The following is a 24877-nucleotide window of genomic DNA, read 5'->3' as shown; positions in this document are numbered from 1 at the left end:
TTCAATATTGCTGGATGGAATCTTTTTGATTATTTCCATGGAGATGTGTCCCACCCAATTGTGGGTAGTAACTTTTGATTAGGTGGTTTCCATGGAGATGTGTCTCCATGCATTCCAGGTAGGGTTGCTTACTGGAGCCCTTTAAGAGGGAACCATTTTAGAAAAAGCCTGAGAACCACAAGAGACACCAGAACCTACAGAGCGAACAGAACAGACAGACCCCCAGGAAAGACGTTGAAGAGATAGCTGGCACATCTTGCCATGTGCCTTTCCGGCTGAGAGAGAAATCCTGAAAGTTAGTGGCCTTCTTGAACCAAGGTATCTTTCCCTGCATGCGATAGATTTGGACATTTTCATGGCCAGCTGTACATTTGCAACTTAATAAATTTTTCTTTTTAAAATTGTTCCATTTCTGGTATATTGCATTCTGGTAGCTTGCAAACTAGAACAGGCATCCATAGCACCCAACACCAGGCTGATTAAACTCAACTTGACACTTGTTGATAAAACTTTCTCAAAATGCTCTTGAGTGGTTTGTGTGTTGATCAGCGAGACCGTGTACACCTTAAACGGGGGTCATAACCCTTTCATATCCTCTTGTCCTTGCCTCCTCCATGTACTCCAAGCCTGCCACAATATCTTAGGCACTATAAGCCAATGGTAACAATATATTCAATAACAGAATTTAACCCAATACCCTCAGCACAGAGCATTAATGGGGAATGGTAGACGGATGTATTCAGAGCATTAATAAAAAAGCAAAAGCAAAGCTGGAGGGGACAGTGATTTTTAAGACAAGAGAATTTTATAAAAATACATTTTGACATGGGGTCACATTTTCTAAATCACTGTGAGGAAAGGGATTTAAAAACAATAATCATTGCTAACATTTATGAGTGTTTACCATGGTCCATTCAAGGGTGGTAAACACTTTGAGAAAATTACACAGTTTGTGAATATATTCTTGTAAAAATATTCAAATGGTGGAGCAGTATATTAAGGTACAATTTAAAAATTACTCTATAAAAAAAGTTTCACACTAACCCCAAACCCATTCCCATAATTTGACTCTCAACTTCATTTTAGGGTATATTATCATATATAGGTTTACTATATCTTCTCCTTTGTGGTTTACTGCATTTAGTTTTGCTTAGGGAGGCTTTCCCACCTTAGATAATGAAAACATTCTATTTTCTTCTAATACTTTCACAGGTCTCATTTTTATGTTTAACCTGTTTATTCCATCTTCTTTTTTTTTTTTTTTTTTGCATGGGCAGGCACTGGGAAATGAACCCGGGTCTCTGGCATGGCAGGTGAGAACTCTGCCACTGAGCCATCGTGGCCTGCTCTATAATCTTTTTTTGTGTGTCTAATTTATTAATTTTATTTTGGGTAGGCTCTAACTTAACACTTTTCCTAAGGTTTTAGCTAATTCTCTTGATAAAATTTACTAATCAGACTGTCACTTACTGTCTAGTTTTGAAATACCTTTCCATATAGGAAATTTCCTGACATGTATGGGCCTATTTCTGATTTCCCACTCTGTTCCACTGGTTGGTTTATGAATTCCTGTGCAGACTGCCACACTCTTTTGATCACCATAGCTTCAAAGTATAGTTTGCTATTTGGTGAGAAGATGTTCCTTCTTGTTGTCCCTGCTTTTTAAGAATACGTTATTCACTAACTTATCCCCCTCCAGATGAATTTTAGTTCATCTGTTCAAGTTAAAAAATAATCCTTTTGAGATTTTGATAGAAAATGCATTTATTTTATAAACAGGAAAAGAGAATCTGGTATTCTTCAGAGCACTTATGCAGAGTCTGTATACTAACTGCAAGAACTGTGGTTGTAGAAACAGAATCTGAACAACTGTTCTTTAGTTAAGGTTGCCCTCATTAAAAAGCAGACAACTAAATCACTTAGCTGGCCCGAATGATGAGCTTTGACTCTTAAGAGTGAATCATGCAGTAACCAGCATACCACAAATTTTCAACTGAGGTTATAAAGTCCAAGAAGGTTTTCTTTAAATGTTACTTTTATCAAGTCATAAATCAAAGGTATACAGAGGTTACAAATTCAAACATTCACATCACATAATTATTTCAAATCACTCTCTTCTATGATGTCCTTTCTCTACCCTAACTGAGTTTCAGAGTGTAGTGTTTATGATCTAACTATGTCTCTTGGCATAAATCTCTCAAAATTATTATCAAGGACACTTAGTGGAACAAGTCCAATTTTAAACTGAAAACAGTACTTAATGAGAGATTTTTAAATCTGGCATTTGTGTTTATATAATAATCACAATTCAATAAAAAGTCATAATATTGAAACAGCGACAGATTTCCTGTAGAAATGCCAAACAGATTTTTCTTAAAAAACAAAAAAAGACCAAGAAGGTTTAAACTTGTTTCAAAGTGTAATTAGAGATAGAAATAAGGTCTCTATTCAAAATAGACAAAATCAAGTGCTGATGCTTGCGGGCAAAGGAAATTAAAACATACATACTCTTCTAAATATTTGACTTTTCTTTCTCCCTGTTCTTCATGAGCTGTTATAAAGAAGACACTCTGGCACGACTGCAGTGCAGAGATCTTATTCAAGAGTAAAAATTTCTATGTCTAATAGACCATGTTTGGCTGAGAACAGAGAAGAGCACAAAATTCCACATTTGTGAGACATTACATAGACTACCAGGTGGTATAACTGCATATTCAAGGAGTGAATGGATAAGCCAGCTGTGGCACACTATACAATGAACAGCTACTTAACAGTGAAAAGGAATGAACTACTGATAGATGTGACAACATGGAAGAATTTCAAATACATTATGGAAAAGGTAAAACAATAGGGACGGAGAACAGATCAATGAATGTTAGAGCTATGGGATATAGAGAGGGGTTGACCATCCCAGAGCATTTTTTTGGGTGATGGATGGTTTGCTCTGCTGATGCAGTCATGTGATGACTCACATGACCATATGCATTTGTTAGAATTAACAGATTGATACAACTATGAAGGTCTGCTTTTAGTTTCTTTCTTATTTTAGCACAATGCCTCAATTTTGCACTGTACTGGAATCAGGAAAATACATTATGTTAAAGAGTGAATGCAAATTATATCTCAATGAACCTGACTTAATAATAAAAAGAATACATATGCAAACCAAATCCTACCCTGCCATCCCAAATCATCATACATCCATCAACAGTCAGTTATTTATGTGCCTATCTAGGAAGGGTCCACTTAATGGAAACAAAATGTATAAGAATAAGTCTTCCATCTCGGTTAGTGCTTTTCATTTTTCCAGCCATCTAGAACCCACCTTCCCAGCCTTCCACAGAGCCACAAGGAGGTTCTCTCAAGGAAATCCTATGTTTGCCACATTTAATGCAAGGATGGTGGTGTCAGGCTCCAGAACCGAATCAGGTTCCATGGGATATTTTAAACAAGACCCATCGTAATTTCAATCCAGACCTATCAGTTCTCATGGGCAATCAACCTGATTCCACAACACTTCAAACGACAAAGGCACTTCAGTCTTTGACTGCATTAAGGGAAGTATTCAGTCCACATCAAAGGAGGTGACAGTCCTGTTCTGGATCAGATCGCATTGAGAGAATCTGATTTCCTTCAAGCATCAAAATTTAAAAATATCAATTCTGTCTAATGATGGGCAGCTGAAGAAACTGAGGGTATTTATTCTTGAGAAGACAATGGTGGGGAGCAGGTGGTTGGGAGAGAATTGTGGTCTTATTCACAAATATAGGAATGGGTACATGAGGGTGGGTGTAGACTGCTTTGGGGTGGCACAGGTTACAGAATTAGAACCAATAAGAAAAAGATAAAGAGCAGAAAATAATTGGCCTAATACAAGCAGCCCTCATTTTATTGTACTTTGCTTTATTGCACTCCAAAAATATTGCATTTTTAATAAACAAATTAAAGATTCACAGCAACCTTGCTTTGAGCAAGTCTATGGCACCATTTCCCAAACAGTGTGTGCTTGCTTTGCATCTCTGTGTCACATTTGGTAACTCTCACAACATTTCAAGCTTTTTCATTATTATTATCTTTGTTGTGGTGAACTGTGATCTTTGATGAACTACTATACTTGTTTTGGACACCACAAGCTATGCCCATATAAGATGGCCAACTTAATCGATAAATGTTATGTATGTCTGACTACTCCAAACACTGGCCATTCCCCATGTCTCTCCCTCTCCTCAAGCCTCCCTGTTCTCTGAGACACAACAACATTGAAATGAGGCCAAGTAATAACCCTACATGGATACAAAGTGTTCAAGTAAATGGAAGTGTTCAAGTGAAAGGAAGTGTCGCAAAGTGTTCAAGTGAGAGGAAGTGTTGCATGACTCTCATTTAAAATCAGAAGCTAGAAATAATTAAGCTTAGTGAGGAAGGCACATGTTGAAAGTCAAGATGGGCCAAAAGCTAGGCCTCTTGCACCAGTCAGCCAAGTTGTGAATGCAAAGGTAAAGGTAAACTGCTTTGTTGCTGATATAAAGTTTCAGTGGTCTGGACAGATGATCAAACTAGTCAAAATATACCCTTAAGACATAGACTAATCCAGAGTAAGTCTTGACTCTTCAATCCTGTGAATGCTGAGAGAGCTGAGGAAGATGTAAAAGAAAAGTCTTAAGTTAGCAGAGGTCTGTTCATGAAGTTTAAGAAGCCATCTCCATAACATCAAACTGCAAGATGAAGCAGAAAATGCTGATGCAGAAGCTGCAGCAAATTATTCAGAAGATCTAGTTAAGATTATTGATGAAAGGTGGCTACACTAAACAACAATGTAGACAAAACTGCCTTCTATTGAAAGAAGATGCCATCTAGGACTTTTATAGCTAGAGAGAAGTCAATGCCTTGCTTCCAAGCTTCAAAGACAGGGATGACTCTCTCCTCAGGGGCTAATGTAGCTGGTGACTTTAAATTGAAGTCAATGCTCATTTACCATTCAAAAAATCCTAGGGCCGTTAAGGATTTTGCTAAGTCTACTCTGCCTGTGCTCTATAAAGAGAACAAAGCCTGGATGACACCCCATCTGTTAATAACATGGTTTACTGAGTATTTTAAGCATGCTTTTGAGACTTACTGCTCAGAAAAAAAGATTCTTTTCAAAACATTACTGCTCATTGACAATGCACCTGGTTACCCAAGAGCTCTGATAGAGATGTACAACAAAGATTAATGTTGTTTTCATTCCTGCTAAAACAGCATCTGTTCTGAAGCCCATCAATCAAGGAATCATTTTGACTTTCACGTCTTGTGGCTTAAGAAATAAATTTTGTAAGACTTTAATTGCCATAGATAGTAATTCCTCTGATGGATCTGGGCAAAGTCATTTGAAAACCTTCTGGAAAGGATTTACCATTTTAGATGACATTAAGAACATTTTTGATTCATGGAGATCAAAATATCAACATTAACAGGAGTTAGGAAGAAGTTAATTATAACCCTCATAGGTGACTTTGAGGGGTTCAAGACTTTAGTGGAAGAAGTAACTACCATTACGCTAGAACAACAGAACTAGAATTAGAAGCGGATCCTGAAGATGTGACTGAATTGCTGGAATCTCATGATAAAACTTGAACAGATGAGGAGTTGCTTCTTATAGTTCAGCTAAAAAGTGGTTTCTTGAGATAGATGGACTACTCCTGGCAAAGATTCTGTGAACGTTGTTAAACAATAACAAATGATTCAGGCTATAACTTGCACTATTGCAATATTCCCTTTATTGCAGTGGCCTGGAACTAAACCCACAATATCTCTGAGGTTAAGCACTTAGTGCTACATAGTTATGCAATGGCTGCTTACTGAGGTGGGGAGCCCAACAGGGATTCTACAGGCAGGATTTATGACTTGGTGGGAGGTGGACTGAAAGGACTAACAAGAAGAGAAATGACAAATGGCAACTTAAACCAATGACCTCAGCAGTCTTTGATCCACCTGAGAGGATTGGGCAGCTGGGAAAACCACTAAAGGAGTAGAGAAAGGGCAAGGAAAGAGAAAGATAGTGACATAAGAAAAGATGGTGGAGAAAAGAGGAACCAAACATTTCCAACTCATTTTGCCTTTCTGGGAGGTGAGATGAATGTTGTTTTTTGGCTATCCAGTATCCGATCCCCTCTGGATTTGGAATAAGTCTCTATTAGATGGGTCCTGGTGGGAGGTGGTGGAGAAGTGACATCTATTCTCTCCTCCAACTCCCAGGTACCAGCACACCAGTGCATGCACACATGACTGAGATTTGGCCAAGTGGAGACTCTCTCCTGGCACTCTGGATCGTGAGGAAGTGAGGCCAAGACACACAGATATGGTTAGTCACAGAGGTCTACTAATAGTGGTAGTGGCTTCCTAAGTAGATTGCTTCTGTGCCATGACGTCAGACATGTTCTTGACTACTTAACTTCCCTGATTCTTGCCCATTCTCCCAAGCCCAGAGCTCAACACTTCCACTGGCTCCTATGATCTATCCAACATTCTGCCAGAAAATTTTCTGAAGTAAAGAAATTTCTTTTCTGCTTAAATTAACCAGAATTGGTTTCAGTTGCTTGTAACCCCCAAACTCAAACTATTAGGACTGCAGGGATTCAGGAAGGAAGGTTTTAACTTCTATTTTACAACGTCCTTATGTGATGCATAAGGATGAACTTCTTAGAAATCTGCCTAGTTTTTTTTTTTTTAACATTGTTTGCACTTAGAAAGCTTTAAAAAGTATTAGCTTCTTTACTCCACCCCTACTTCCAATTGCTTCCAAGATTCTGAAATCCTAAATCTATGGAGTAGAAACTAAGAACACATCTTTTTCCTAAAATTTTCCAGGTAATTCTGATGCACTCTTAGCAATCTGGCATCTGATAAATGGGTTTCTAAACAAAACAAAATGATTCAAATTATTTAATATAATTTCTCCATATTACTAAAGTGTTCTCAATCTGCTTTTCTTCCCCCCTTCCAGACCAAATGCTACCAATATAAGCGTCTATGGGATGAATCTACTCTCCTTGTTAGTGCCTAATTCCTCACATAAAACCCACAGAGCAGAGCCTCACCTTGGTGCCTCTACTCTTTTTTACCCTCTGGGAATGCGTTTTCCTACTCTCTCTGCCTACACAGACCTTCTTTATGCATCAATGCTCAATTAGAATATGGCCTCTCCCATGAATTCTTCCCCAATCACTCTAACCCAGGAATTTTCATAAAATTGTACAATCTCAGAGCTGGAAGGATCTTCTGGTAAACACATACCATTTCTGCTACACCATGAAATCACATACTTCTTTAATTAGAATTGATTTCTTATATTTGATGTCAATTTCCATTGTATTTATATATATTGTCTGGTCAAATAATCTGTAAATTCTCTTTAAATGACTCTGGAGACCTAGTTGGTGCTTCACATCACTGAAGTTTATTATCATGGACTGAGTTCCCACATTCAGTTGGCAACATTGTTTCTTGGGGAAAAAAATGAAGCTTTCTCCATTCCAGGAATCTCTTTGTTGGAATATTTGCAGAAACTTATTACAAATATTAAAATCTGTCTGGTTCTTAATCTAGTCTGGAACACAAGGTCAAAAACACTGCCTTTCTCAAAATGACAAATCTTAAAGCGTTTTCACCACCCAGAGCAGCAGGAGAAGCACAAAAGACAGTCCTTGCCTTTGAGCAGATTTACATGTACCAGCTTGCTTTTCTAAACACTTTTGGCCCAGAGTGTAGCTGGAAAGTGACCATAAAAAGGGCAGAGAGTGTGAAATGATTCACTAATGAACCATTAAAGTGGCTTTAATTGGGGAGTTCAGAAGCAATCTATTTCCATGGGAATCCTGGTTCCCAGGCCGACAAAGTAGGCCTCTCACTGGATGAGAAGAGAATAAAATATTTCTTCCACTTGCAGTGATTGTGTTTGGAGCTACTTGGCAGAAATGTAAAGTCTTTGCAGCTAGTATAATATCAGTGATGAGGAGACCACCTTCAAAATTATTTTAAGGTTTAGTATTTTTCCCCACAAAAGCCCTTTCACATATGCTGTTTCAGTTGATTTTCACAACTTTCTAAGAGAGGTAGCTCGGACAGAAGTGTCCTCATTTCACAGATGGGAAGTTGGAACACTGAGGGATTAAGTGGCCTAATGAAGAGGTGGGGTCTCTTGTGCACTCCGGGGCTTGAGTCAGTCAATTGAGGGAAGCATCAGGGCAGCTGATGCCATGCACACTTCAGGGCTAGAACAGAAGAATGGCGCTCAGCTTAAGTGTGAAGCAACATCTGCATATGTGAGGATCTGATGACTGCCCTGTAATGCAACACCCCAGAAACAAGAACCATGGGGCTTAGAGTACTGGTTCCAGTCAAGGAGCGGAGATACATTTGGAGAGAAACCATATATTAACTTGGTTTACACACATTATTCAGTCCTGGAGCCCCCTGATGGCAGTCAGTTGGTTCATCCACAGAGCCTGAAGCCTCAGTTTTCTCCTCTATAAAATGAGGCCTCCAGATGTGAGATGATGGGTTTATGGTGGCAGTTTCCAAACTTGGCTGATTATAAGAATAACACAGGGAGCCTCTTATTTGAAGAAAAAATGAAACTGCTTTCTAAGATGATGTGTGTTCACTACGTAGAAGATTTAAACAACAAAGAAAAGTAGAAATAAGACGGAAAAGAGATTTTCCAATCGCCCATCACTTGGTGGTGGCAGGAGGGCAGGGACACAAAATATTGCTAAAATAGGTGCACTCCATTGGAGGAATTCTTATACTCCTGCGGGATGTTTTACAGATATGACTCTAGACCTCATCCAACCCTAAGGGACGGGTCCAGCCAATCCATAGTTTTTAAATGCCTTTTAAGACAAGCCAGGTTCACAGGAACCAGTGGCAGAGATGGTCAGTAAGGACTCTACCCGCAGCGATTCGTACAAAACAGCACGTTCCTGTTGGGGAGATTGAGCGAAACTCTTTCAGGGTGTCACAGATGTCCCTTGGTTCCCTCCAGGCCAGGAGCACCACCCCTGGGGTTACAGGAATTTGGTCCTGAGGGTGGAAATATTAAGAATCACCCCGTAATGAAGGAGGCTGTGCACCTCTAGAAGATCCAGCTGCCCCTAGCCACGCAAACTCCTCCTCAAAGATGATCTGCAAAATGAGGGGCAGGGGTGAGGAGCTCCAGAAAACTCCCAGGTCCAGTGCCGGGAAGCAGTTATGGTCTCAGGCAGGCAGGACCTGGAAATAAGGAAGGTGACGCAGAACCCCCTGGGTTACCACACCACAGGATGGAAAATGAGGGTGATCCTGGGGGATCCCAGAAGAAAGGAGCCCACAGACTAGAAGAATTCAAGTGTGGTATTCAGCTTTATACTTCAGAGAGAGGAACACTGAGTTCTGATCCCTGGAACATTCCTGAAGACTCATTCCATGTAAGGATCTCATACCTGACCACCTCTCCCCTCAGAAAATAGGGCTAAGGTAATAGGAACAAACAAGCAACAGCCAAAAAAAAAAAAAAAAAGGAAACATGAAAAGATAGCAGTTAAATATTTGCTCATCGTAAGGCACCTTCCTTCACTAGGAATTAATAAACCAGATTTTGGCTTAATAGACGCATCTCCTGGGAGTCTGATAAGCATGAGTTAGTCCTCAGGCAGCTGATAACCTCTAGGTGTCCAGACAAAATTGGATGTCTGAACTAACAATGCTGAGCATCAGCCCTGGACCTCTGTGGCCACCCCGTGAACTCCTGTGTCAGCCACCAGCTCGCCATGTGACCTCGGTGGTTCGGCCAAGGCCAAGGGCACCCTTTCAAGGATGGCTGGACACAACCAGGGGCTCTAGAGTTCGTCAAGAAAGCTGCTTAGGCTATGGAGGTACAATGACTATTGCTTTCTTCAAACTCTGCCAAAGGACCTTTCTCTAATTTGCAAATGTCAGTGAAAATCTTGCAAAGATATACAACTTGCATCATCTAATTGCACACGTAATAAATCATCCTTCGAGAAAGAAGAAAGCCCAAGCATCTGGTCACCACACACGCACAGAGTTCAGACTGCCATGCTGTCCTCTGCACACAGACCAAGTGGGGCACAATCACTGGCTGCAGACAGGCTGCACCTCCATCCTGCTCCTGGCTCACAGGGGTTCTCCAGTTGCGCCCCACCCCAGGAGCTGAGGAAACGCCCCTCACGGGGCTGCAGCTGCAGCATCTTCCCAGGGAACCAATTCCCAAAACACAGTCACACGGGGAGACACGTGCACACATCTGCGACGCCACCCTTTACCTTGGCAGTCTCTCCCAGGGCCTGAGCCTCAACCCAATTAACTTCCCGGTCTGGTAATTACTCTTGGCTCCCCAAAAGGGAACATGTAACATTTTGAAGCAGGTGAAGTTTGTCTTTTGGAATTTTACCTCTTTGCTCCCCTGGGACATCCCTTACCACAACTGTGCGTGAGGGGAAGAGCTCTAACCCATAACTAAGACGTGTAGGGACTTAAGTGCCCACCTACAACTCACAATTATTAAAATTATTAGAAATGACTTTGCAAAACATAGGCTTTTTATCTGGGGAGTTGTAGGCTACAGTCTTGCTACTGGGAGTTTGTCAGAAATGCAGAATTTCGGCTTCACCTCAGACCCACCACAGAAGACTGCTTTTATTCAAGACTCCTAGGTGATTTCTAAGCTAAACCACAGCACACTGTAATTGGTTGATCTTGTTCTCCTGCTAAATGAAGACTTATATAAAGATTCAACGCCTTTAAGATGGAGCATTTTTGTTTTTAACTATCGTTGTTCCTGGACCCCTCTGGCAGGTGAAGTCTAGCCCTTTCCACAATAATATTTTAACTGCACAAATACATAGGACTCAATGAAAACCAATTATGCTGAAATACAATATCCTACGTTTCTCTAAAATATATAGTATTATGCTTCTTTACTAACATTTTAAATAAGAAGATCAAGAGACACGTTTGCTACCGCCATGTTTTCAAAGTAGTGATGAGTGTGTATGATACGTGATGGCATCTGCTCCAACAACTATACGTAATTCCTTTCAGCGACAAAGACCTGGGGACTTGCTAATACTACTGTGATGTATTGCCTACATATCTGTTATTGAAGGAAATACTAAATTTCCTTCAAACTGGGCAGCAGTTTCATGACAATAATGATTTTATTTTCTTCACTTCCAAGCCTGCCTCCCTGTCTCTCCATCTCTTGGTCTGATCTACAAGCTAAGACAGTCCGTCTCGGATATCTACCAATTTGCCTTTTTGGCCCTGTTAGCTGGCCTCCACAACAGCTCCTACTGCAGAGCTGAGCGCTCAGATGTTTAACACGTTTTTCTGATCAAACCCTCTAGATGTGGAGCTAAGTATTTCAGAAACAGTGAGGCCATGTGCATTCGGAAGACCATTCCACAGGCTAACTAACCCAAACCCATTTGGTCGGAAGTCGCCTTCTCATCTGCTTAGGTACTTCCGTACCAATGTGGATTTAATATAAATTACTGACAGTGGGTTCTGAAATGTTCCCCCTGCTCTGCCAGAGAGCCTGGGGCAGGCCGCCTGCCTCTTGGATCATAAACAACTTTTCAGGGGAGTTTGCTTGCCAAGAATAAGCAACACTTCCCACAGCCATGTCAACTGTGGTTCTCAAATAAGATCCATTTTCAGGAAATGCCAAAATCGATTTGCCTCTGAATTTCAAAACAGATTACTCGAGGCCTTTACCCTGCTCTGTAGGCTGTTTTCCCCTTTCATGAACCAAAGTGCTGTGAAAGCAAAACGGAACCGAACACATCAGCCTTGGGGAGTTCGTCTGACACTTGGTTTGAACTCTTACAGAAGAGTTGCTACTACACAATTATGCATTTCTCTAACAAAAACAAATCGTGTGAATGTGTTTGGGCCACATGTTTCCAAAAGAAAAGAAAGATTCACAAATTGAAACAGTTCTATATAAAGATTTTTGTTCAAAATAGCCAAGTCTCCAACACCACATGAACACCATGAAATAATTTCAGCTCAGAGACCTACAGCCCTTCTCCTTCCCTAACACACACACACACACACACACACACACACATACACGCACGCACAGTGTAAATAGAATCACTCACATTTAGCTTTTCTTAACCTAAGTTTGCTCACCTGAAATAAACCTCATAGTTTGAGCATCCTACAATTAGTTAGTTGGACTTATCTAGTTCTCCACTCAGCCTGGCTCAGGGGCTTATCAGCTAAGCCATAGTCATAACAAAAATAATAGGTTGGAAGCAGAGGAAAATTCACATTTTGGGAGTCAGTCTATGCATAGCAAAGTCTATCATAGTAAAACTGATTTTTAAAATCAGCTCTGCATCATTAACTGCCCTTGGCCTAAAAAGGTGATTAACTTATAAGGCTGACGTCTCATCTTTGACACTGCAGAGGTTTTAGAATAACCCAGAAGTTGCTTCTAGTCTGAAATCTCAATGGCAACAAGTGCAGTTGAGTAAGCAAGCACAAGATGAGAGACGATTGATGTTTCTCCTCCTGATAGCCTGAAATAACTGGTTCCATCCACTCACTTTTCAGACAAGGCTTTACATTTTAGTTACCCTAACAAATAAACCCTCTTAACATATCTAATTAGTGTCTCAGCCTTATGAAAACAGCAGAATTTCCACCATCCCACCATTTGGTCAAGCCACTGGGACCCCAATAAAATTCTCAGGCACCATGGTGATCAGGCACATTTCTCAGCTTCAATGCGTTCATTCTCTTTAACATTCTTTGACTCACTTGAGGGATAAACTGGAGCCAAGCAAGTTCTAGCCTGTAAAATGGATTGTGTTAAGGACTCAGTTTTACAAACCCAAACCATTTCCATCTCTTTCTGCCACCTTCTTCCCAGCTGCCTTTAGAGGTAGTTTTCCATTTCCCCTCCAGGTGTTTATTGTCACCTGGCAAAACTGTCTTGCAGCTGTTACAATAAAATGCCTGTGATGTCTTCCAAAACCAGCAGCCAACCTCTAACCACAGATAGCTGTCCGAGAACTTAAGTCCAAGTGCTGCAAGGTAAAAGAGGAATTTGGCAAGTTAAGGACCAAGGCTCCTTTGAAGGCAGACCTTTCTCTTGCTGATCACTCCTCCAGGCAGCAGCAGAAAATAAGAGGCAGAAATAGTAATAAAAGTGTCACTGTCACATAGGGGCATCACAATGAATCCTGGGACAACATTTCAGTGAAGGCCAAGTATGGTATTTTTGAATCCACCCCCACCCCACCCTACCCTGGTCACAGGCTGCAGAGTTTCCATTTGTGCTCTGACTGGGCTGGAAATTCTTCAGTGTTCACTGCAGGGCCACTTTTTGGGGAGAGGGAAAGTCAGGGAGAGCTTGTAAGAATGTATAAGTTTTTGTTAAAATGGCAAAACTGGGGAAAAGATAATGCATAAGCAGAAAACTGTCTAGTCTACCCTTCAAAGGGAGTAATCTGCAACTTTGTTTTCCCCCCACAGACTGAGGGCCTCATGCAATAGAAGCTTTCCACAGAAATGATTCTTGAGGACCACTGTGGGCATCCGTCAGATTTGCCCTATGGTGCCCATTTCCAATTTGGTTTCCATCTTCTAATATGGGAAGAAAAATAGTGTCTAAATTAGAAAGACAAGGCAGATGGCTCAAGTATATCTTACAGGGAGCCTTTGTGATAACCTACAAACCCTAACCAAAAATGTAATTTTTGAACTTACCAAAAATACAAAACATAGGTTAATTCTTCTCTTTTATCAATGGAATTGCTCCAGCTCCCTCTGAGTGCCAAGTTCTGCTGCTGCATTTAAAATGGAGTTAGATTCTCTTCTTTAAGACTAGATCATCAGCCTTTCCACATTGATGGTACCAAAAGCGAAGAAGGAAGCCCTTGCCCCTCCCAAAACTGAAGCCAAAGCAAAGACTTTGAAAGGCAGTACTGAAAGCCATTCACAGCCACACAAAAAAAGATCCATACTTCACCCACATTCCACTGGCCCAAGATGCTGCATCTCAGAAGACAACCCAAATATCCTCAGAAGAATGTCCCCAGGAGAAACAAGTTCACCGCTATGCCATCAGGTTCCCCCTAACCACTGAATCAGCCATGAAGAAGAGTGAAGACAAGAACATACTTGTGTTCATTATGGATGTCACAGCCAACGAGCACCAGATCAACAGGTTATGAAGAGGCTTTATGACCTTGACCATGTCAAGGTCAACACTGTGGTCAGGCCTGATGGAAAGGAGAAGGCATATGTTTGATTGACTCCTGACTATGATGCTTTGGATGTTGCCAACAACAACAGAATCATCTAAACTGAGTCCTGCTGGCAAATTCTAAATATAAGCTTTTTGACCCCTTAAAAAAAAAAAAAAAGAATAGATCATTGAAATAAAGGCAAATCTAGAGCCCCAGGTTAACCATGATCATGGCCTGCTCATCACACAGGGACCTTTTAGCTGAGCTGAGGCTGTGAGTTCATACCATGCCCATATGCTCTTGGGTTTAATAAACCAAGGCCACTTGGTTTATTATGTCTGCAGGGGTCAGCAAAGCCATCAGAAGATACTGTTGCACACTCAGCCTTCTCTGCCCTTGCTAAGTGGAGCAGGGCTCTGTCGATAGAGGAAGAATGCAGCCACTCTGTGCCCCAGCCACTGGGGAAAATGCAGAGCTCCGGTCAGGACCTCCAAGGTGACAGGGATTTTGTGTTATACACCCTTTTATTTCAAAAAGAAATCATGTTTGGAAGTGAGAGTGTACATGATCAAGATAGCCTTCTGGGAACCCAAAGCTGACCCTTTCTTGCCCATGAATGTACACTCTCTTAAGAATGCACACTTGCCTGTGAACACAAAGCCACACAAAGGATCCCATGCCAGTCGTTGAGCCATGCAGTTATGAGCTTCTTTTTCAAGGACATGGCTGCATGTTTTCACTACCTTAGAATCAGAACTTCTATTTTGGTTGGCTATCCCTCTCCTCCAGGTTTATACACATTTGTATTCAGATGCATGCAAATAGCTCCCTCTCTCTTTCATCCCATTCAGCATAAAAAAAAAAAGTGATAGAGAGAGGTCAGATTCCAGCCCTGTTCAGATGTTCCAGCTTTAAGCCAAATGCGTAGTTCTGTCTACATTCTACAAACGAATGGCTTGTGGTCTCAGTGAAGGGCTACTCAATTTGTACTTTGCTTTAGTCAATAATCAGACTCTGACTGCTTAGACATTTCTCTTTGGGAACCAACTTAGTTGCATGGTTCAGAAGTGACCAAGGTCCCTCATTTTACCTTGAGATAGCAGGGAGCTCTAGAGCTCTGATGTAGGCACTGCCAACTCACGCAGGGGGGAGATGTGACTCATCATCCAGTCTTGGCCTTCTGGGAACCCAAAGCTGACCCTTCACCCCAGAGCCTAACCCCAACCCATTGGGTCCAGCATCCACATAGCACCACACCCTGTTGGGCAAGCTCGAGAAATTCCCTCACGTGCCAGAGTTCCTAACTGCCCCTTGGTGGGGAGAGTCCAGCCTTTGGCCTGGTTACTTCCAAATAAGTTTCAATGGTGACACAAATCAGGTTTCTGACTGTGTCTGAAACTCAAGTGCATACAGGAACAGCAGGTTGCTTAATCTCTAAACTCAGAGCCAACCCCTTTTCTAAATACAGGCAAAGGTGCCTGCTCACATGTCAGATTAAAGAACCCACCCTTCTCAGCTCTCACAACCAGACTTGTCAAGTATACTGACACCATTTTGTTTTTCAGGCTCTAACTCCCATGGGACACCATACTACTCATATCTTCATCCTTCCTTACTGGTTTTTGTCTGTCAAAATAGGCCCCACCCCCATTCTTCTATAGTGATTGCATCCAGTTTCCAAATACAGGAGGATAGATGGTTGAAATGTCCTGGAGAAAAAAATATATATATACCAGCCATTTAATTTTCCTTCTTAAAAAAGACAACCTCCTGTGAGCACCTTTCCTCTGTTTCTATAATGGACAACAAGCTACTTACAGAAGTCAGCGCCATAGCCAGGCCTTTAGCTCTGACACAAGTTAAACATGAACAAGGTCACCAAATGTTCCTCTTCCCTTATTAGAAATGACATTAACAATGAAATACTGTGCTGAATTGCAGAGAATTGCATGCTCAAGGGTAAGGGCTGGCAGGCCTACAATGAGCTTTCTTGGAGAGCAATAAAGAAACATTGTTCTAAATGTGAGAAAACTTGACATTCACTTAACTTTCTTATATATTTTTAATTACAGAAAACATCTTTTTTCAAAGCAGCCATACCAAACATTCTGAGATTGCAGAAGTCTGGTGAGCAGTCAGTCCACAAAAGAAGGGAGAAAAAAAGACGTGGATCATTATTGTATAAATTAGTCAAGTTTTGGTCTCCACCAAATACTTTAGGCAGGGGGCAAAGCAATGCATGGCTTGTCTCATAGACATCTTCACCAGAAGGTTCATATAGGGGAGCAAAAGGTGAAAAGTCAACCCGAGCCATGTATGCACTCTGGCAATTCTTTCCCATTGTTTGGACCCTGCAAAAAAATCTTCAGTGTTTCCTTCTGAATCAATCAACCCTTTGGGAGGGAACAGTGACACTCCATACAGACTGAGAAACTAAACTCAGTTTCCAAAACAACAGCCCATTCAAGGAACTGTGGACTTGGCAGGAGCAGCAGCCCACAGACCATACTGCTCATGAATGGGATTAAAAATCAAGGGATCGGCAAGCGTACTCGCTAAAGTGTCAGATAGTCTGATCTTTTAGGATTGTGGGTAACTGACATCTCTGTCCCATAGTCTCCTCTGATTGTTTGTTTCTAAAACCCTTTAACTGTGTAAACACCTTTCTATCTCCTGGGCCATACAAAAGCAGGGTGGGGCAGGGCAGATCTGGCCAGACGGTCCAAGTCTGCTGACCCCTGACTGTTCCAGAATGGATCCTGAAAATGAGCCTTCCCCCCAGCTCAGCCTAGTTCACTGCAAACAGCACCGGGGTCAGGCCAGAGTGAAGGACAGGGGACAAAGAGGACTTACCCAGCAAAAAAGGCAGGAGCAAGAACCGTGGGCGGTGGGTGGGTGGAGGTTTCTAAAAGACTGCAGGAGGCGCTGCTCCCCCTCCCCAGACAACGCGTGTGTGGAATGCAGAGAAATTGCAGAGACACACACACAGGAGCAGTCGGGTGTGGGCTTGTCCTGACCAAGCACAGGCATCCCCCAGCCCTCCCGACCACTTGAAGCCATAAAACGTAGGCACCACCAACCCGGAGAACAACAGTCAGCCCCAAACAGTAACCCAAGCAGGTCCCACATTTACCTTTGCACACACAGCCCTGTGGCTCACAAGGCATTCCCACAAGCTCACATCAAAGAGCACCAGGACTCAAGCTGATGTATCCCTACCGAAATAAAGTTCTAACACACACTCTCACGCTGACCACACATTGCATTTCCAACCTACCTCATAATAGCTCAGTTCCACAGCATTCTGACCCTTTTACTACGGGGGAAAAACCCCGTCAGATTATCCAGATGCCTATCAGAAGCAAAGCCTGGAAGCCAGGCTTGAGACGGTCTTTATTCTGTTCTGTTTCTCTTTTAAAACAAGCTTCAGCCTTTACAGTGGAAAGATGCCCTGAAAGCTACAAGCACAGAAACCACAAATCGGTCTTTAAATTACCCTTGCGTGTGGCTGTGACCCACGGCCCTTCCCATTAATTTCGACTTCTGAGCGCAAAGATGTCACTGTGACAATTTTCCAGCCCTCCCTTAACCCCCTGACAAAAACTCAGGAGCTCCACTTTATTTTTATGGTGCCTTCCAATTCCCTCACGTAGAGGCAGAGCCGGGGCACTTAATGGAGAAAACATTAGCACATGCAGGCTTTCCTCTGGATCCCAGTCAATTTTTAGATATTTCACAGCGGTTATACCTTCACCTTCTTTCTTATCAAAGCCAGCAAAAATTAGAAAGCCTCTCTCTGGCTCTGAATATGAAAATCTAGCAATGGTCAAGCCTGAAAAACAGTTTCTGGTTGACCATCTTCAAAGTATTTGCCTTAAAACTTAGGGTCTGCAGTTCATTTATCATCAGACAATTTAAAAATCAGTTTTAACTTATGTACAGAGCTGCATGCTCTAGTACAGTTTTTTTTTTTTAAAGCAACCTCAGAATAAACCTGTCATATTGTCATTCAACTAGTAATAGATAAAAACTCTTCCTTGGGCAGTTAGCTGTACAATTCAGCCTGAGTCTGCTTTTTATGCCAATATTATCTGCCAATCTTCATATAGTTTTTTTTTTTCCAGTAAAACTTTAGACAGCATATAAGTTATATTGAGGAGAAAATATGCTCCTTCATTTCTCAGGTCTCCCCTCCTACCTGTTTCATGAGCTGATCAGGTGAAGGTTCTCCACTGTTCAACAGCAGCCCCTAGGGTGGGACAGACTCCAAAGTTTGCTGTGCTCATTTCCCCTGACCATCCAATTCTTAAAAGCCCTGGGATATTAACTATCAACAAAAGCATAAGCCATGCCAGGGCCTGCTCCGACTTCCTGCCAGCTCCCCATGTTCGACTGAGCTTAGGAGCAGATTCTCTCTCTCTCTCTCTCCCCCTCCCTCTCTCTCTCCTCCAGGCTTCACCTCCTGAGCTCGGGGGCCCCACCCACAGCACTCAGATCATTTTTCATCTATGAGTGCATCCAGCTACACTGTGTTTGTAAGAGAATTAGCCAACCCTTGCTCTGCCAGCTTATTGGAGCCATGCTGCTAAAAATGGCTTTAATTTACTGGGAATACAGGGGAAAATGATATCCTGGCAGAAATCATCAAACGCTTCCTCCTGCAGGTGTCTGCAGATCAAGATTTCCAGCTGCAAAGGACACACACCTTGGCGATAAAGTCACAATAGCTTGATTATACAAACTGTATCACCACAGCTCTCGGACCTGGACTGAAGATTTTAGGCATGAGACAACACTATATACCAACAGACGTGAAGCTTAGATAATTTATCAAGAAACTTTCCATTCGGTGACCTAACGCTTCACAGTAAATCAAATATACCCTGCACCTATTAAATAACCAGCTTCGGTTTTTAATTACTATTATTCTTGCATTCAAATAGGTACCATAAAATTGGGAACTTCAAAATTTTTAAAGGATCCCACTCATAAGTAAGTAAAGGCTGCTTGTCATAGTGACTCCAAATCCATCATTTTCCTAGTTCAGCAAAACCCCATCTTCCACTGCAGATTACTGCAAGCAAAAACAGAGCGTCAGGCAGCCCCTGAGAATGCAGAACCTGTGCTAGAATGCTAGCAACTACAAAGATGATTGATTTTACTCTCGAAGATTTTTATCAGGAAATAGAACTTTAAAAAAATTGGTTTCCAAAACCACCACACACATACCGTGGCTGCCACTATATGTAACGTTTCCCTTATTTTGCAGCAGGAGTAAAAAGGGTCTTTCATGACCCAACAACCAGAGACACAGTTCCCGAAAACCTCACAGTCTCTGTAGTATGTATGAAAGTTTTACGTGAACTATTTAAATGGGAATGATGCCTTGTCATTAAAATACTGACAGAGTCCTTTAGCAACTACCCTTGCCAGGAACAAATAATGAACAAGTGTCCTCTGCTCATTCACAGTTATTCTCAGGTCATGCTTCCTTAAAATCCAGAAGGGCGGTTAAGCTTTAGGATTAATGTTCGTCTTTTGTAGTCTATGCATCTATTTTAGATTTTTATCTAATATGGATTTTTTTTCCTGTTGAACTCCATACTGTCACAATCTAGACCAAACTACCATGGAAAGTTCTACAATTTTCCAAAGTGTTTTTTAAAAAATTTCTCTATATTTAAAAAAAAATGGCTCCGTATCAGGACTTAAAGTCTTATTTTTTGTTTTTGTTTTTAAGTTAGAGGGGTAAAATATCTCCTAAAGAGAAGATGCAAAACATTTTTCACACACGCTTCAAATGGATTATAGTCATCCTAACACCCTAAACCATTCTGGTAAAAAAACAAGTAATCTGCCTTTTACAGATGAGACAAAGAAAAGCAAGACACAAAGTTCCTGATAAATACGATGTTTCTCTGGCAGAGTGGAGTGAGAACTGACGGGAAGATTAGAATCTAGCCTTCCAAACCCAAGCAGGGAACACTAAACTGGTCCAAATTTTTATGTGTAGTTCAGAGGCTTGAAAGTTGATCAGAGTGTGACCTTCTGAGAGTGACCTCCCCAATTCAAGGGAGAGGGGACCCCTGCTCTGAGTTTAAGCTAAGGAAAAAAGAAGCCTGTTCTTTAATTTTTTAAAAGAAGTGGGGGAAAAAAGGGTTAAAATTTTCTTGGTCCAAGACCAAACCACCATCCCAATGAGAGGTAAACTTTACCTATAGAATAATCCCGCTAGTATTAGTTTGTGACATCGGCCAAAAATCTATGGCGAAACCAGTTATTCCACCTCTCTTTGTTTCATTCTCTCGATAAAGGGTGTATAATATGTAATGTATAGTTGAGTTTCAAAGGGAATTGCTGCTATATTTAATCACAAAACCAGCCACGTAGCAAGTACTAGAACATAGCAAGTGCATGGGATGATAGAAAAATCTAACCATTCAAGGTTTCCAGGGAGATGAGTGACTGGTCCAACAGCCCATGCAATGGGTCTGCTGTTGTGGCTTCTCATGCACCTTAGTGGGTTTTGGAAGCTGCTGTGTCCTCACCTGCAATGTAAGGCATAGGAGCATGCCTGGGAGGGCACCTAAGGATTGCCAGGTTCTACCTTCTCATTGTGCAGAATGTGGGAACAGAGGCCTATGGATGGGAACAGCCTCCCCGAGGTCACAGGGCACATTAGTGGAAGTATTGAGATTAGAGCATAGATCTTCCCAATTCAAATTCCTCGATGGTGCTAAGCAGACAAGATGTGGATATCAGTAGTCGGCTCCGGAGGTAGGGGCTCTCCACCAGTCAGTCACAAAGCCTGGCCCAGAGCTCCTAGGACTCTCCCATGAGCAAATGGTGAAGAGTAGCAATTGAAGGAACTGACAGAAGACAGGTAGCAAGGGAGCGAGTCCAGTGATCCCCAACAGAGAAGGTGATGAACAACATACAAAAGCTGACGGAAGCTGGTTGTTCTTTACAATTTCCCTTTGCTCAGGTCTATCATGCTTCCTATTACTGAAATCACAAAGACCACCATTTGCCAAATAAAGCTGGAAAATGAACTGGAAAACCAAAGGAGGCATTTACACTTCTTTTTTACCTTTCTTCATCCTCCAGTCAAAAATAATTCAATGAAAGTTATGAAAACAAACAGGTGCTCAGTTTGTTTCCATCTTCTGTGATGGAAGATGATAATGTCGATGCTGATGTTGAAACACCTTGAGCAGGCAGAAGCAAAGAAACCTGGCCTGGAAATCTGGAGAAACAGCTCCCTTCCAAATTTGGCCATCAGTGCAGGGGATCAGACACACATCTGAGAAAACTCCATGTAGCTGCAGCTGTGCTTTTCCTCCATAAAGCTCTTTTGGAGCTCACACGCCCCTTGCCTTACTGAACTCTGGCAGCAAATACTAAAGCCATCATGCTTTTTTGGTCCTTAAATGAATACAGCCATCAAATCTGTTCAGTTAGACCACAAGCCTCTGGAAGATAGAGCTGCCCCCAGTTCTCCGAGCAGCCCTTCCCAGTCAGACCTGGAAGGACATTGGCATTTTTTCTCCTCCTCCTCCCTGGGCTATCCCCTCTGCTTCCATAACCATTACTAGAGCCATCAACTCCTCAGTCTCCATCTTGTGTTGAATCTCCAGATCCAGTTATCTGCCTACCTCTTGCTCACCTCCAGCTGGATGTCCTGCATGCACCTCAAACTTGGAATGTCCTAAACTAACACCCATTATCCTCCCCCTCAAACCGGTTCCACCTCCCATAGTTCCTCCTTCAATTAATGTCAATCCCCAGTCACCCAACCACAGGTGAGTCAGCCTTGACTCCTCTCTCTTCTTCATACTTGTCGGGTAGGGCCTGTCAATTCTACTTCTTAAATCTCTCTCACTTGTCTCTCCCTCCCTCTTGTCACATTTTAGCGTCCTAACTCCAAACTATTCTCTCTTCCACAGTTATTTATCTCTCGAATCTACCCTGCATACAGATATCCGAGGGCAGGTACGTAAGATTTGCTGAAAATACTAGTAATTTCTAGCTGACCAAAGGTTGAAGCTTAAACATCTTTGAACAGTATATGAGACCATTCCTACTTGGCCCCAAGGGCCAGATGATGAAACCTACACACAGGAACACTGGCTGGATGTGTATTTTCACATATACATGCTTTCACACATGCTGGTGATTCTCAACCAGGGAAGATTTTTGCCCCTCGACCAACAGGGACATTTAACAATGCCTGAGAACATTTTTGCTCATCACAATTGGTGGATATGTGCTACTGGCATCTAGTGGGCAGTGGTTAGGGATGCTTCTAAACATCTGATAAGCACAGGGCAAACCGGCAAAGAACTGTCTGGCCAAAATGTCAGCATTACCATAGTTGAGAATCCCAGACACACGTACTTCTATTAGTCTGCAATGTCTGTTCAACCCTGTCTGCTCAGGATACTTTCCTCCGCTCCTGCTCAGGTAGTCAGCTGGTCAACTTAAAGCAGTAGTTGAGTCCAATTTTTGGAGTGAACGATTTGTCTTTAAATCCTGGCTCTATCATTGGCTATGCCATATCTTTCTGTGCTTCAGCTTTGTCATTTGGAAATTGGAACCAATGTGAAATTAAATAACATAATACTTGCAGAAATACTTCTGACAGTGCCTGGTTTGCACCAGGGGCTATTAATGCTTGTGATGATTACTGCATTTTTTCATGACACACACTATACAGACTCTTAGAATGTTAGATTGCACTGTATTTATTACCACAACTGTTTTCTACTCTAAGGACTGCAGACATAAATGTTGACAGGGTACAGATAATCAAACGAATGAGAGAAGAAGGTTAGGCAAAACAATAGAGGGTGCTGGGGACTGAAACTGGCATGTCTTGTCTGAGAGCATTCAGATTCGAAATTCCAAAAAAAAAAACCCCAGCAGATGAGCAGGTTTGCAGTTTCTATGAGGCTCCAGAGCATGGGCTGGGGATTGATTTCTTCTCTAGCACTTGTTTCATTAGAAGTGCTTGATCAATATTTATTGAAAAATTCCCCTTAATAGCTCCCACCAGAGCCCCTTCCTAAGTTCTAGTAAATAAATGGTAAAGTAGAATTAAACTCTCTTCTTCTTAGACCCACAACACAGTTTCACCATCCTTTCAGATTTTTTTTCCCAAGCTTTCTTTCTTCATAATCTTTCACTACCTTAATCCAGTATGTTTTACAAAATACCAGTTTGGGAAGATGTACTATGGAAGAAGGACTCTATGGTCAAATAAGTTTGAGAAATGTTGCATACTACCTCTCCCTTTAACTGGCGCATGTGAATTTTATTGAACAGCTCCCACCCCTGCCTTCTTATAATGTAAACTGTTAATATTCATGGAACAAGGGCTCTTAGGATTTGGGGAAATACTCTCAGACATCCCCCAGTGGTCATGTGATTTGTCCTCACTTCAGCACAGGAAACTTTTTTGGCTTCACTTATATTTGTGTTGAGAAATGTGCCATCTCTCCCTAACTGAGGCAAGGATCTCTTCTCTGCATTGCAGACTCATCCTCATATCTTGGCTCCACATCTAATTGAATGTGGACACACTGAAACTACCCAATTTTCTTCAGGAAAGAGCCATCTTCGGAAAGGATGGGAGGAGGCAGTGAGGGTTAACCTGTGATAAGGGGATGAAACTGAATAGAAGTGTGCATTTGTGTGCCCCAAGGAGCTGGGTCCTGACCAAGCACACTCATTTCTTAGGGCCATTATGGTCACTTCAGACTGGCTTTTAAGAATTAAGGACCATTAATAAGAATTAGGTCAGTCTTTTCAAAAAGAAGTATTGGGTGGTGTGAAGGTGGCTCAGTGGCAGAGTTCTACGCCTGCCATGCCAGAGACCCGGGTTCGATTCCTGGTGTCTGCCCATGCAAAAAAAAATTAATAATAACAATATTACATTTAAAAAGAAAAAGAGAAGTATTTTTCTTCTGGATACACATGAAATAAAGAACCAATCACTTTATGCCAAAGGAAGTCTAATTTCAGGGGAAGAGAAAGTTCTTTTATGATTCACAGTACCAGATACACGCCTGGTATATTTCACCAGAGAGCCCAGACCCTCATTTCAGAGCATTTGTCCCTCCTTGGCCCTGAACTGAGAATAAACCTCTTAGACCCACTGTTCAATCTTCTCACTCATGAGGTAAGTGTTGAACCCCCTTTACTGGCCCAACTTGTCAGTCCAATCAACCCTTGGAATCGCGGGTTTGATGAAGAAAAATGGAGACATTTTTGGTTTTGGAAACTAAACCCAGCCCTACCACAACTGGAACTCACTCCCAGGAATCCTGCCATAGACCTAAAGATTTCAGTGGACAAGGCTCTGTGAGCCGGGGGCAATTCACGCTCAGCTGGGCAGCGGGAACAAATAGAGTGGATATTCACTATTGGTGGATTCTGTATTTGCAAATTCACCTACTTGCTAAAATTTCTTTGTAATCCCCCAAATCAATTCAATTCAATCAATTTAACACTTTCACAGACGTTTTTGGACAGGCGCAGAGTGGAGAAAACCGAGTTCCTCACCATGAATCTTATCAGCTGAGGTTGAACAAGGCAATGCTCTGCCTTCTTGTTTCAACTCTCATACTGTAAATGAAAGT

At 41.8% G+C, this 24877-nt stretch overlaps 1 protein-coding gene and 1 long non-coding RNA gene across 12 annotated transcripts in view; one reads left to right on the top strand and one right to left on the bottom strand.

Moving 5' to 3' along the window:
* The window catches only part of LOC143647194 (uncharacterized), a 24821-nt gene extending 5703 nt beyond the window's left edge, over positions 1–19118 (top strand). Inside the window, exons 2-3 of one of the 3 annotated variants that reach the window (XR_013157903.1) lie at positions 13522–14732; positions 18902–19118. This is a non-coding gene — a long non-coding RNA (uncharacterized LOC143647194). Of the gene's footprint in view, positions 1–13521; positions 14733–15802; positions 16254–16309; positions 16404–18901 lie in introns of those variants that run through there. The other 2 variants (XR_013157905.1, XR_013157904.1) reach the window with 2 other exon arrangements.
* The window catches only part of PDZD2 (PDZ domain containing 2), a 462289-nt gene that overhangs the window by 163994 nt on the left and 273418 nt on the right, over positions 1–24877 (bottom strand). Inside the window, exon 1 of one of the 9 annotated variants that reach the window (XM_077116907.1) lies at positions 18436–24877. The exons of 6 other annotated variants lie outside the window; for them this stretch is intronic. Coding sequence is in view for 1 of the 3 variants with exons in the window: in XM_077116906.1 (XP_076973021.1) it covers positions 17515–17519 (5 nt within the window). In the remaining 2 variants the exon portion in view is untranslated. 2 more of the 9 variants (XM_077116906.1, XM_077116909.1) reach the window with 2 other exon arrangements.

This window comes from Tamandua tetradactyla, chromosome 9 (genome assembly GCF_023851605.1).
Source record: "Tamandua tetradactyla isolate mTamTet1 chromosome 9, mTamTet1.pri, whole genome shotgun sequence".
Lineage (NCBI taxonomy): Eukaryota > Metazoa > Chordata > Mammalia > Pilosa > Myrmecophagidae > Tamandua > Tamandua tetradactyla.
The sequence above is the reverse complement of the archived record's forward strand: the minus strand, read 5'-3'. Positions and strand labels throughout refer to the sequence as shown.